The sequence below is a fragment of the Branchiostoma floridae genome, chromosome 13 (assembly GCF_000003815.2).
Source record: "Branchiostoma floridae strain S238N-H82 chromosome 13, Bfl_VNyyK, whole genome shotgun sequence".
NCBI lineage: Eukaryota > Metazoa > Chordata > Leptocardii > Amphioxiformes > Branchiostomatidae > Branchiostoma > Branchiostoma floridae.
In genome coordinates this window covers 9,904,167-9,917,667 of record NC_049991.1, presented here as the reverse complement: position 1 = coordinate 9,917,667, position 13,501 = coordinate 9,904,167, and the positions used below count along the sequence as shown (strand labels likewise).

Genomic DNA, 13,501 nt, shown 5'->3' with positions numbered 1-13,501 from the left:
CCTGGGTAACCGTTATCAGTTTCCACTCGTTATCAGGTCCCGGTAGAAATCGGATGGCACTCAGGCTAGCCATCACTGTAGTACTGCACGACTACACTCAAGGCTACCACACAACATAGTTTCCTGTCCATTTCAGTGGTATTTTCTGAATGTCACTTCACCATCTCCGGAGGGGAACGATATTTTTGATCAGGTGCGCAGATACCATATCCTTTAGATTTTTTTTCTGTGGCCTTATGATGTCAAAATGTAGACCGCGGTCCTGGCGCGCAATGTTCATTCTACAGCATTTCTAACTTTTGCACCAAGCCTCGGACACCAAGGTGATCAAAGCATTGGAAAAAAACTCTGATATATTTGAAGCCCCTGGTTCGATTTTCTTTGATAACTTAGTCTTAGCAATTGTAGTCTTATCGTTTCTAGCTTATGATATCTGGAATGCGTCCTGACTGCATGAAGTCCTCTGCAGTCATATGGTCTGATCTAGCGGATTGCTGAAAGTTCTTCCACTGTACTTTGTACTGACAGGTGTAACACCAGTCAGCAGCGCCCTCCAGCGATTTGTATATGAACGTCAGTCAACATCAAGACAAGATGGCTGCGCGCATGGGATTTTGACTCTCCATCTCATCTATTTAAAATCGCTCAGGTACGTTGCTGCCTGATAGATATTTTAGTTGAAGAGTACTTTTATACCTCCTTCAGTGTGCACCACCCCTAAATATGTCCGCAGATATTGTGTGTGTCACAATGTAGGTCAGATATTTCCAACGTGTACGGCCATGCTGAAAAAGCATAACATTATCAGTGTATAAACGTAAATAGCATCAGCTCCTTCGTGCGCATGAATGTCTTAAATGTTATACTTATAATATAATAGAATTCCTTGCTTGATAGGTAAATTATGGCTTCTCTTTGCTTATGAATAAGAACGGAGGTCTGGAAATAAGTTGAACCGAAAAAATATTATATTTGCATGCCTCAGCCGATGTCCCTTGCAGCTTGGCCGGCCAGTGACACACTGACGGGCTCTACTTGATCTCCACCATAGTCCCAAGCTATATAACGTTAATGGCGCCTTCTTCCTTTTGACTTAGATGTTGTTGAACTATGCGAGTTTTACTGTTTTCTTTTTTCCAGGCAACATTTTCATGTGGACAAGGTTGAAACCTGCAATCGCGATATCATCATCAAAACTTTTATTGCGCTGTCTGAGTGGGTACCCTAGTTTTCTCAAACCAAGACTCAAGGAGTTTCTGTGCCAAAAGGATACTAATATCCTTGGCAGTTCATTTTTAAGAAGTATGGAAACTAAGACAGAGCAAGTGTCACAAAGAACTAGCACCGAAGTTCCCACAGACACCAATGGAACAGGCCAGAGTGACCAAACCGCAGTCAGTCCTTCAGACTATACCATTGTAAAGGAAGGGAAGGCAGAAATCCTGTTCCCTAATAAGAACAAGGTGTTTTACAATCCTGTACAGGAGTTTAACAGGGACCTAACGTAAGTCAACCTTCAATTTCATTATCATGGTTATCATCAAAATATTTCCTCTGACATTTTCATATTGTGCAGTACAACAATTTGAAATGATCATGAATTCATGAAGTTCTTGCGCATTTTTCTAGTGTTGCTGTCATCAGCCTATTTGCTGAAGAACAACTCAAGAAGAAAGGAGTATCAGGTGAGTTTGTCATGGTGCATAGTTAGGAATGCTTTGCATTACAGTCAAGCAATATGCTGTCAAATGCACAGTTCCAAGTACAAAACTGTTGTCATAAACAGCAAGAGAAAGTTTAACATGCATTGGCATAATACCGGTAGTAAGACTTATACCGGTAGATTAAAAATACTGGAACTTAAAGAGATCTACACATGCAACAATAGTTATTTCTGAGCTGTGCACACTTCAGACATCTAGGTGTCCAATACACCATTTACAAAGCATCGATAACAATGCATTCGAAGACAACAAGGCCAAAAGTTTTCAGTATCTTTTTCGGGGTAGGCAGCTCGTCGTGGGACGAACACACTGTCACATTCATTGCCAAATTTATAGATCATAATTACACATGCTCACGGCACAAGACGAACATGATTCAACAACAATCTTGAATTTCTGTTGGTGACCTACAACTCATGTAAAAGTGTGAAGAACCGTTGCATAATAGCCCGGATCTACGACTGAATGGGCAAAATTGAACGTACGCAGCCATTTTCCCGCCATTTTTATATCTACGCTAGCAGTGAAGTGTTACGTCATAGCGGTTGTGACGGACAGAAGTTAAATGAAAATTCTTGACAGTATACGTCCGTTTTCTCATGACATTTTGTATGCTCATGCAGGTTTATGTTTTATGCATTTACTGACACTAAAGGAAGGAACATCAGAGGATGTATAAATGTACATAGCGGCAGTTAATTGTGCCGTGTTTCTTCCTACCGGTATTTTTTACCCCCTCCCAACCACGCGCCCGTTCGCCGTGTAATTCCGCGGCGTGTTACAATTACAATATTACGCTTTTAGCAGGACAAGAGTGGCAGAAAAGTTACACAGAAGAAGTGGCAAGGGTAACCTATAACAGCAACATGTAACTGGAGAAAATGATGCGTTGACAATTTGTCAATTCAGTATGGCTAGAGAAATCGTCGTAAACGTACCGGTATTATGATAATAGATGTTAAATGTTGGTTCAAAACTAAAGAAAGAAATTTACTGTTTTTTTACATGTCTGTAGTTGGTGGAATAGGTTTGGAACAGTCGGACAAAGAAAGGCTGGCAACAGATGACCTTCCAACAGGGAGCCAGGACAATACAGACATGGTACAAGCAGGGGAGAAATGCCAGGTAAGGGATAGGTAGGAAGAATTGTTAGATAGACATTCAGCAGGAGAAAACGAAGACTAAAAAAATTAGGGTGCCCTAAAAAATTTGAATAAGAAATTTGAGTTTAAAAATACAACAGTAAATTATTCAAATGAAGAAATAACATCTGCACCAAAAATTTTTATATTTTCATACAATTGCTTAAAAAATTACTCCTGGTAACTTATAACACTAAATATGAGCAATAGAAAATTTAAGGTTTTCATAAACAGTATATTGATGATACAGCCATGGATTGCAATAATCAAAATTGTACATTATTTGTGAACCCTTTACATCTGAAGCTAAAGCTTGAATGAAGACAGCAGAAATGTAGATATTGTTTTGAATATTCACATGTGTTGTCACGTTACTTCCCAGGACGGCATTACTATCCTGGAGGCCTTGTCAGCGACGGGTCTTCGTGCAGTCAGGTTCGCCAAGGAAGTGCCGGGGATCAAGGAAATCGTAGCCAACGACTTGTCACGAGAGGCAGTCAGCTCTATCCAGAAGAACATCACGCATAACGGCGTGGATGACATGGTCGTGGCTAACCATGCAGATGCCAGGTTGGTTATGGGGGCTTAATAGATCATCTTACATATTTTCTCTTCTGGTATCTGTATCAATGTAGGTGATCCAGCTATAACATTAACACTGAATGCCCCACCACCTAACCTTTACACATCTAGCTGTGAGCATTGTTTGAAGCTATGTAATAGTTAGATCATGGGAGTGGCCTGACTATGTGAATTTGGTACTGCTCTGCCCACCAGAGGAGTTTGTTGGAGTCCCGGAGGGCCGATTGGCTGAGAAAAGATGTCCATGTTCTAACTATTGAAGATTCTCCTACTTTACTTGGTGGAAACAAGTTCTTCTATACAATGTAGTTCTAGGTAAAATCAATTTTCTGAAAGAGGTTCAGATCTCGTATTGTACTGTAAACCTAAGGTGTAGAAAAGCAGTTTTAAAAACATTGAAAATTAGAATCCAGTATCCGTTGTTATCTCCCCAGTGCCTACATGTATGAACACCGCGGGAAGCAGATCAAGTTCGATGTCATTGACCTTGACCCCTATGGCAGTCCGTCGGCCTTTCTGGACAGTGCTGTACAGTCAGTGAAAGATGGAGGTAGGGCATGTTCATACTGTGTGCTTCTATTATGGCCACTACTGTAAAATGTACATAATTGATACAAGTACATCTTTTCATTTATATAATGATACTTTTTGTTAAAAGACTGATCTCTACAGAATATGACCAGGGATAGGCATGTTCATGCATTTTTGTAGACTGTTCTCAAATTGTGGAATGCTCATATTATTCATCCATGTCAGTTCCATTATTAGAGATACTGAAGGTAATCATAGACTGCTGTTAAAAGTTGTTGACATAGTATTTTGTATTTATCAGCAGGTTTACTGTGTATCACATGTACAGATGCTGCTGTGATGTCTGTTGTAATATTTTTTATGTCATACCTGTGACGCGAAAACGTTCGATACGGGTGTTCCGGACCGGGCCATACGTTTCCGTATCGCACAGGTTCGAAAGGCATATCACACAGGCTCCATTCGAATAAATCGAACTGTTTCAAGCGGGCCGGTTGGCAATTCGAATACCTGATTCGGACATTGGAACATTGCTGTTGCAACACATATTTTGTATTTCCCTGCAGGTTTGCTGTGTATCACATGTACGGATGCTGCTGTGATGTCTGCTGTAATATTTTGTATCTCCTGCAGGTTTGCTGTGTATCACATGTACGGATGCTGCTGTGATGTCTGTTGTAATATTTTGTATCTCCCTGCAGGTTTGCTGTGTATCACATGTACGGATGCTGCTGTGATATCTGCTGTAATATTTTGTATCTCCCCCCAGGTTTGCTGTGTATCACATGTGCGGATGCTGCTGTGATGTCTGCTGTAATATTTTATATCTCCCTGTAGGTTTGCTGTGTATCACATGTACGGATGCTGCTGTGATGTCTGCTGTAATATTTTATATCTCCCTGTAGGTTTGCTGTGTATCACATGTACGGATGCTGCTGTGATGTCTGCTGTAATATTTTATATCTCCCTGTAGGTTTGCTGTGTATCACATGTACGGATGCTGCTGTGATGTGTGGCAATGGCTCAGAAACCTGCTGGACCAAGTATGGCTCCATGTCACTCAGAGCCAAGTACTGCCATGAGATGGTAACTGCCAAATTCTTACCCAATCTTGCATAAGACATAGATCTTCTAATAGAATTTTCTAATGCTGTCAGTCCTGGCAAGTCATTGTACACAACTTTGATTTCCTTCCTGCACCCAAGTATCAAATGTGCACCTGACTTTGGTTGTGGAAGCAATTGCAGAAAGCAATGGAAGGAGAGGGATGGGCTCTGCCTTCCAATATTGTGCTATAGACACAGTGGATAAGAACCCACTGCCCCTTTGACCTCAAAAAGGCTTTGGGGCTACCTTAGCTACTTTGACTAGTCCAGAGCATTTAGGTCTGTTTCTGGTTGAGATTGAGAAACTCATTTTCAGGAGGATTATACATTTTGTATCTGCTTTAATCAACACCTAGTATAGTTTTTCCCCTTTGCTTGTATTGTTTAGGACTAACTTTTTGACTTTATCAGAAAAATAGTGTGTTAAAGGCCATCTCCGCTATTTTGCTGTAAGAAATCTCTCAGTACTGCAATGCAATGCAATGTAAAAACATTTTTATGGGAAATTTAGGAGTGTAAATTTCAACTGATTGACTCTAGTCTGTTGCCTGGTACCTCCTGTGATTATGCAGGCCCTGCGGATTGTCCTGTCCTGTTTGGATCGTCATGCCAACCGTTACCATCGCTACATCGTGCCTCAGCTATCGCTGTTCGCAGACTTCTACTGCCGTGTGTTTGTGCGAGTCTACATTAGCCAGGCACAGGCCAAGAGATCTGCCAGGTTGGTTTGAATGTATCACTTGAAATGTTCACAATAGTTTCATTCTCAGTGATTTTGCAGCAACCTCTTACTACTGTAAAATCATAATACCACGAATATGTGTTTTGTAGTTCTACTAACTTCAAAATTGTTTCCACCATAAGCTTCAAACACAGTGAAAACCTCATTTTCCCTCCTACTGCCAATTAAAGAAAGTCAATATGAAAGTTAAAGTACATGTATTTGCAGTAACCAGTAAGTGCAAGTTGCATGCTATGACCAGATAGACAGAGTTGATCCACTGATTAACCCCTAGGCCTAGTCTTATTGATTGATAGGTGTAATGTTCACAGAAATAGTTTTTGTTGAGTGATGTCTTCTGTTTTCCATAGTAAACAAGCCATGGTGTACCATTGTTCTGGCTGCGAAACCTTCAATGTGCAGAGGATCGGCAGGATTGTGGAGAAAAATCGCAGGTAAAGATGAAAATACATGATGTAGTGAAGATACATGTATGTTATAGAACAGGTCAGTGGTGGTTCTAACAGGACTATTGTACACGTACAGTAGCTCTTGCTGCACTATATTTCAGTGCTGTTGTATTGCTTTAACTTCATTGTACCGTTGATATACCATAGAGCAACAGTATTACTTCCATGCATTGTACTCCACATCAATTTACATGTGTATATATTTGCAGCATACTACTGTAAATCTGAATGTGTTTGCATTTTTTTTTGCATCTTAAATATGTGTTTCCATTGTATCACTCAAATAAGTTTCCTTGGGAATTATTTCAAATACAAACGTATTAGAACACCACAAAAAATTCCCCTACTACCATCATGAAATAGATAATCTTAAAATATGTGAATTGACAGGAATATGGATGTTATTGATTACAAGTAAGAAAATCCACATCCAGTTTTATACATGTTATGCATATTGCATGATGTTGTCTCTGACTCCTCACTTCTATGTCCTATTCAGTGTGAAGTTCCATCCAGGCAATGGTCCTCCGGTTGGGCCCAAATGTGAACACTGCAGCGCCACACATCAGGTCAGTACAGAACTGCAGTTTACACGGTTCCCTTGGAATTTAGCTCTGAATTGTGTATGGAAGTATAACAGACATTATGATCCCTTTATGTGTGTTATTTTGGATCAAGTTGTGGACTTGTTAGAATTTGGGTTTGTCGCAATTTTTGAAATGGGTATGAGATTCTGGATGATCCAGAAAAGCTGATGATCATGATGATCAGGGATTCCTGCTGAACGGGAACCCAGCAGATCTGGAAACTCGAACCATCTTTGAACTCCTCTGATCTGGGAATCCGGTAACACTGATGGCAATAACAGTTTTTCCAGGCAACCCTAAAGTAGATGGAGTGTAGATTGATTTACTAGAACTTGTCTTTAACCTGTGTTTAGATTGGAGGTCCTATCTGGGCAGAGCCCCTCCATGATATAAACTGTGTTTGTTGTAGATTGGGCAGAGCCTCTCCATGATATAAACTGTGTTTGTTGTAGATTGGAGGTCCTATCTGGGCAGAGCCGCTCCATGATGTAAACTGTGTTTGTTGTAGATTGGAGGTCCTATCTGGGCAGAGCCACTCCATGATATAAACTGTGTTTGTTGTAGATTGGAGGTCCTGTCTGGGCAGAGCCTCTCCATGATATAAACTGTGTTTGTTGTAGATTGGAGGTCCTATCTGGGCAGAGCCACTCCATGATATAAACTGTGTTTGTTGTAGATTGGAGGTCCTACCTGGGCAGAGCCTCTCCATGATATAAATTGTGTTTGTTGTAGATTGGGCAGAGCTTCTCCATGATATAAACTGTGTTTGTTGTAGATTGGGCAGAGCTTCTCCATGATATAAACTGTGTTTGTTGTAGATTGGATGTCCTATCTGGGCAGAGCCGCTCCATGATATAAACTGTGTTTGTTGTAGATTGGGCAGAGCTTCTCCATGATATAAACTGTGTTTGTTGTAGATTGGGCAGAGCCTCTCCATGATATAAACTGTGTTTGTTGTAGATTGGAGGTCCTATCTGGGCAGAGCCTCTCCATGATATAAACTGTGTTTGTTGTAGATTGGAGGTCCTATCTGGGCAGAGCCTCTCCATGATATAAACTGTGTTTGTTGTAGATTGGAGGTCCTATCTGGGCAGAGCCACTCCATGATATAAATTGTGTTTGTTGTAGATTGGAGGTCCTATCTGGGCAGAGCCTCTCCATGATATAAACTGTGTTTGTTGTAGATTGGGCAGAGCTTCTCCATGATATAAACTGTGTTTGTTGTAGATTGGAGGTCCTATCTGGGCAGAGCCTCTCCATGATGTAAACTGTGTTGTAGATTGGAGGTCCTATCTGGGCAGAGCCTCTCCATGATATAAACTGTGTTGTAGATTGGAGGTCCTATCTGGGCAGAGCCACTCCATGATATAAACTGTGTTTGTTGTAGATTGGGCAGAGCTTCTCCATGATATAAACTGTGTTTGTTGTAGATTGGAGGTCCTATCTGGGCAGAGCCTCTCCATGATGTAAACTGTGTTTGTTGTAGATTGGGCAGAGCCACTCCATGATATAAACTGTGTTTGTTGTAGATTGGAGGTCCTATCTGGGCAAAGCCTCTCCATGATATAAACTGTGTTTGTTGTAGATTGGAGGTCCTATCTGGGCAAAGCCTCTCCATGATATAAATTGTGTTTGTTGTAGATTGGAGGTCCTATCTGGGCAGAGCCTCTCCATGATATAAACTGTGTCTGTTGTAGATTGGAGGTCCTATCTGGGCAGAGCTGCTCCATGATATAAACTGTGTTTGTTGTAGATTGGAGGTCCTATCTGAGCAGAGCCTCTCCATGATATAAACTGTGTTTGTTGTAGATTGGAGGTCCTATCTGGGCAGAGCCTCTCCATGATATAAACTGTGTTTGTTGTAGATTGGAGGTCCTATCTGGGCAGAGCCTCTCCATGATATAAACTGTGTCTGTTGTAGATTGGAGGTCCTATCTGGGCAGAGCTGCTCCATGATATAAACTGTGTTTGTTGTAGATTGGAGGTCCTATCTGAGCAGAGCCTCTCCATGATATAAACTGTGTTTGTTGTAGATTGGAGGTCCTATCTGGGCAGAGCCTCTCCATGATATAAACTGTGTTTGTTGTAGATTGGAGGTCCTGTCTGGGCAGAGCCACTCCATGATGCAGGGCTTGTCCAGAGACTGCTGAGCTCCGTGGAGAACTCCTCAGACAGGTTCAACACAGCCCAGAGGATGGTGGGCATGCTCAGTGTGGTGTCTGAGGTGGGTCCTAGGAGTTGGTAATCACATTAGAACTCTCTCATTTGTGTGTTAATGCCCAAGAAAACAAGATTGTGGGACTGAGAAAAGCCAGAAATAGTCTAATAACGTAACAGAAGCATCATCATTGTATGTAACATGTATACTCATATATACAATTGTATATGTACATTTATGTGATGTGTACAGTTTGTGGATATCACAAAAAGTATCCTCCATTACCCCTTTAGTCATGGTCTAATGCAAACAAACTTTCCTGGCAGTGTACACTCTCCCTTGTAATGTGTTAAACAATTCAGCCTTTAGGCAAGTAAATCATTCTCATTCTCACATGTACATTATTGCTCTTACATTAAGAATGTTCTGACCCTGGAATTTTATGATCTGCAATCTCCATTCTTCCTTTTATTTGATTCAGGAGTTGCCAGACTGCCCAATGTTCTACTGCCTGGACAAACTGGCCAGTGTGGTCCGAGTCAACTGTCCACCTCTGTTGGCTGTCAGGTCAGTTTAAGCAAACATTTTAACACCCTCAACTGGCAGGACATCCATACACACAACAGAGGCTACAGGACACTGTGGTTTATGACATAAGGGAAAGTACAGTAGCCCCAAGCTTCTAAGACTTATGCCCATCACCACTATTTAAGATGAAACACTTGGCAGCTGTGTACCATTGATATGCCACTGAACTTGAGTGCTATGTAGAGCTTTGTAGTGTTTTTTTTTAATTTTATTTTTCTCTGTCTGCTGTTCACCACAGCATGTTTTACAAATTAAAAGAAATGTTAAAGTTGCATCTACTTGTAGAATTTGTATCTTAAGCTACATGTACTCACAGAGCTTTGTCCTCTGCCATTCTACTTTTACTATTGATGGTAAAGGTTGCAGAATGGAGGTAAATGAGGTATGTAACCTTTCCCAACCCTCCCCTTGTCTCCAGGTCTGCCATCTTACATGCTGGGTACCAGGTGTCCTTGTCCCACACCTGTAAGACAGCTGTCAAGACAGATGCACCTGCACATGTCATCTGGGACATCATGAGGGGCTGGGTAAGAAACACTATCTACACACAGACTGTGTTTGTTTGTTTTTGTTGTTGTTCACAACAGAATTTCAACACCACCACATATACTACAGTTACATCTACATTACTTATACACAAGGTGTATGCAATAAATGCTTGAAGTGAATTCCAAGTGAAAATTTACCCAGTCTGTTATGTATGCCACATTTTCTATGATTGCCCCCTGGCCTGCTACATAATGTAGTTAGGCATATAGTAACTAAACAAAAGGAATATTAACTGCATGACAGAAATAGTTCTGTTGTTGTAACAGTATGCACACATAATGTGTTTTTCAGGCTAAGCAGAACCCAGCCAACTCAAGCAGACTTTCAAGTGATGCTGTAGCTTCTACTATACTGGGCAAAGAACCAGGGTGAAGTTCCATAACTTACTTGCTATAGTGTGCATGCACGTAAAAAAAATACTATGCTCTTTTATAGGATGTGATATTATCGGCAAAGAATTTGTGTATGTTGATCTTGCAAACGTATCGTACTTTGCAGATACAAGTGTATCAGGCAAGCAAGATCAGAGACAGTATTAGATGTTTTTTTGAAGATTTTTCTCAGTCTGTGTTTGTTGACAATTGTAGTGTCTATTTTGTTTGTTTGTTTATGGATTGCAGGATTGAGGCAAACTTCACTATCCGAGCAGACGCCAACCCTGCATCTCGACAGAAAGGTCTGAAGAGGTTTCAGGAGAACCCTCCAAACTGGGGGCCAAAGGCTAGGGCTGGACGAGGGTATGCACATTATACAAACTCTAACTGTGGTGGTAAGCTGTGTGCCAGTTATGTCATTCAAATTCATAGACGATTCCAGGTAGAGATATCCACCAGTCATTAAAATACATTATCATATAGCCAGGTGCCGCAGACCAATCAGAAGGCCCCGTTCCACGTTGGTTATGACGCCGTAACACAAAGATTCAGGCCAGGCAGGTGGCTATCGCTCCTCTCATTGGTCAGAATGAATTGACACCGGCACCGGTGTCGATTTGCATTTGACCAATCAAAAGTGGCAATACACACAAGAAAGTAAGGTATATGCAGGCATCGGCCAATAAAAAGGAGTGAAACATATGCCAGAGCAGAGAGAATAAGTACAGACTGCAAGGGGGAATGGCTCCTTCTAACATTGATAATAAGTTTTGTTGTTCTAAAAAGCCTGCAATGTTTGGAATATTTTCTGTGGAAATTTTTGTTTTAAAATGCAATGTGTAATCTCCTTACATATGCATGTACCAAAGAACAAATGTAAATTTTCAGAAATTCGACAAAGGAATTCACACGTATAGTACCAAGAGATCTATGCGTCATACAGGAGCTTGCAAGTTTGGGTAGGCTATATGATAATAACGTTAATGACCCGCCTATTCCTCGGTGTACATGGTGCCATAACGCCTGGTCCTTTGCTATAACCACCTCATAAAACCACCTCGTTCGCTTCGCTCACATCAGTGGTTTTATTCAGTAGTTATAGCAAAGGACCAGGCGTTATGACACCATATACACCTCGGGGCGGGTCATTAACCCTTAAATGAAACATACTTGTCTAACTTCAGTCATCAGAACTAGTGAAATACATTTTAGTTTGTCTGGCATTGATCAATGCCATAGAAAACCCAACATCAATGAAAGATCATTTCAGTATGGTTATATAAAGTTATGTGCATAAATTGTACCATTGTAACATTACGGAAGAGTAATATATCATTCTTTCTTTCCCTCTCTTTCTTTCTGTGTGTCTGTGTGTGTCTGTCTGTTTATGTATGCCTATGTTGTGTGTGTGTGTTTGTTTATTTGTTTTGTTTACACATGTGTGTGTGTATGTACAGTGAGGAGGCTCAGGAAGACAGGAGGAGAAGACTGCAGGGTAAACGACAGCAGGAACTGTTGGACCTGAAACAATTCCCCTGTAAGAGATTCAAACAGGTCAGTCTCCCACAAACACACTATTCACTCCTCACCAAAAATACATGTATATCCATAGTACATCAGTAGCAGTAGATTTTTAGTATATGAAAAAGGTCTGATGATCTATGCATGCCCAATATGATCAATTCAGTCAGTCCATTTGTTCAAACATTACTTCCTTCCTCCAATCATTCATAAAGAAGATATAAAGCTAAGGTATATTATTGATTTTGATGACTTGAGCAATGATTTTCTTTAAATTTTGTTCAATAGGTCTGCAGAATGATATCTAACATTTCAAGCGTATAAATGCGTGACTCTCTCTATTTTGCAGGGCCACTGTGTATACGGGGATGACTGCAGATATTCTCATGAGCTTGTAGAACAGGAAAACAGCACTTCCTGTACAGTGGAACAGGACAAGGAATCAGTTTGAAGGAAAACATAGAACAATCAGATTAAGTCACACATTGTCAGAAAAATGATCTTTCTTAACAATTCATTCGTTTACAATTATTACTTGTTTTAGATTCACAATCTTTGATAATATTTCATAATGCTATATGAACTTTCATGTTAGTCTATATTTTCATATGTGGCAGAATGCAGAGTATGGTAAAGTTCTTGAAATGATTTAGTGTAAATGTCTGAGCTATATCTATGTTTCTGAAGAAGACATTTTGTTAGGGAGGAGCTACAAGAAACAGCACTATGACTATTTCAGGAAAGATGAATGTCTAAGGCAATATGTTTACGTATGAAAGAAATATATTTGGAAATTCCCATCTTGCCCCCCCTCCCATATCACATTCCTAGAACAGGCTCACAAGAAAGACAAGTTATGCATCTCTATCATTGCTGTCATAAGTTGCACATGGTAGATGATCTATTTTATGTAGTTACAAATATATCAATACATCAGTATGCAAACCATGTAGCACAGAGATGATTTACTTAATGTGTCTTATCCCCATATAACTTCTCCCATATGTCAATATATATGGGTAGGAGAAAAAAAGAAAACCATGTGCATATCTTTTCAGTCACATTTTGTCTAAATAAGATTATTCATCAGTACTGTTGAACTTAAAGTTTTGCTTTTGGGAAAGTATAGTATAAATATGTTCCAATGTTATAATTGCTGAAAACTTCCTTTGCTTAATCTATTCATCAGAAGCCTTTGAAATGGTTACTGTAGAAAATATAATTTTTGTCATCGAGTAGCTGTTGTGTATTTCACTCTTTTACTTAACGTTATAGTCAATGTAGTGTTATGTACTCTTAAGTGTTATTAACTTTTTGTCAGTTTAAAGTAAGTCTCAACAAGACAACCGTTAGACATCATTTTACAGTATTACCATGGGAAGTGCAGTAAGGTACTGTAAATGCGTTTAATTTCACGGTGATTTAATTTTGCGGGGATTTAATTTCGC

At 40.2% G+C, this 13,501-nt stretch overlaps 1 protein-coding gene across 1 annotated transcript; it reads left to right on the top strand.

The window, feature by feature from the left end:
• Positions 1-515: 515 nt before the first annotated feature.
• Positions 516-12,758, top strand: LOC118429052 (tRNA (guanine(26)-N(2))-dimethyltransferase-like). Its single transcript, XM_035839394.1, has 17 exons — positions 516-649; positions 1,141-1,504; positions 1,630-1,685; positions 2,740-2,849; positions 3,249-3,436; positions 3,883-3,998; positions 4,953-5,065; positions 5,658-5,806; positions 6,178-6,261; positions 6,776-6,845; positions 8,953-9,087; positions 9,503-9,588; positions 10,028-10,136; positions 10,450-10,526; positions 10,779-10,895; positions 11,990-12,086; positions 12,403-12,758. Exons 2-17 carry the CDS (start codon positions 1,152-1,154, stop codon positions 12,502-12,504), a joined length of 1,962 nt encoding a protein of 653 aa, XP_035695287.1. The 5' UTR covers positions 516-649; positions 1,141-1,151; the 3' UTR covers positions 12,505-12,758.
• The last annotated feature ends 743 nt before the right edge of the window (positions 12,759-13,501 follow it).

Coding starts and splice junctions, on each gene's coding strand:
- LOC118429052 (XM_035839394.1), top strand. CDS start 1,152: ATGTGGACAAGGTTGAAACCTGCAATCGCGATATCATCATCAAAACTT. Junction 1,686..2,739: donor CAAGAAGAAAGGAGTATCAG/GTGAGTTTGTCA, acceptor ACATGTCTGTAG/TTGGTGGAATAGGTTTGGAA. Junction 5,807..6,177: donor CAGGCCAAGAGATCTGCCAG/GTTGGTTTGAAT, acceptor TGTTTTCCATAG/TAAACAAGCCATGGTGTACC.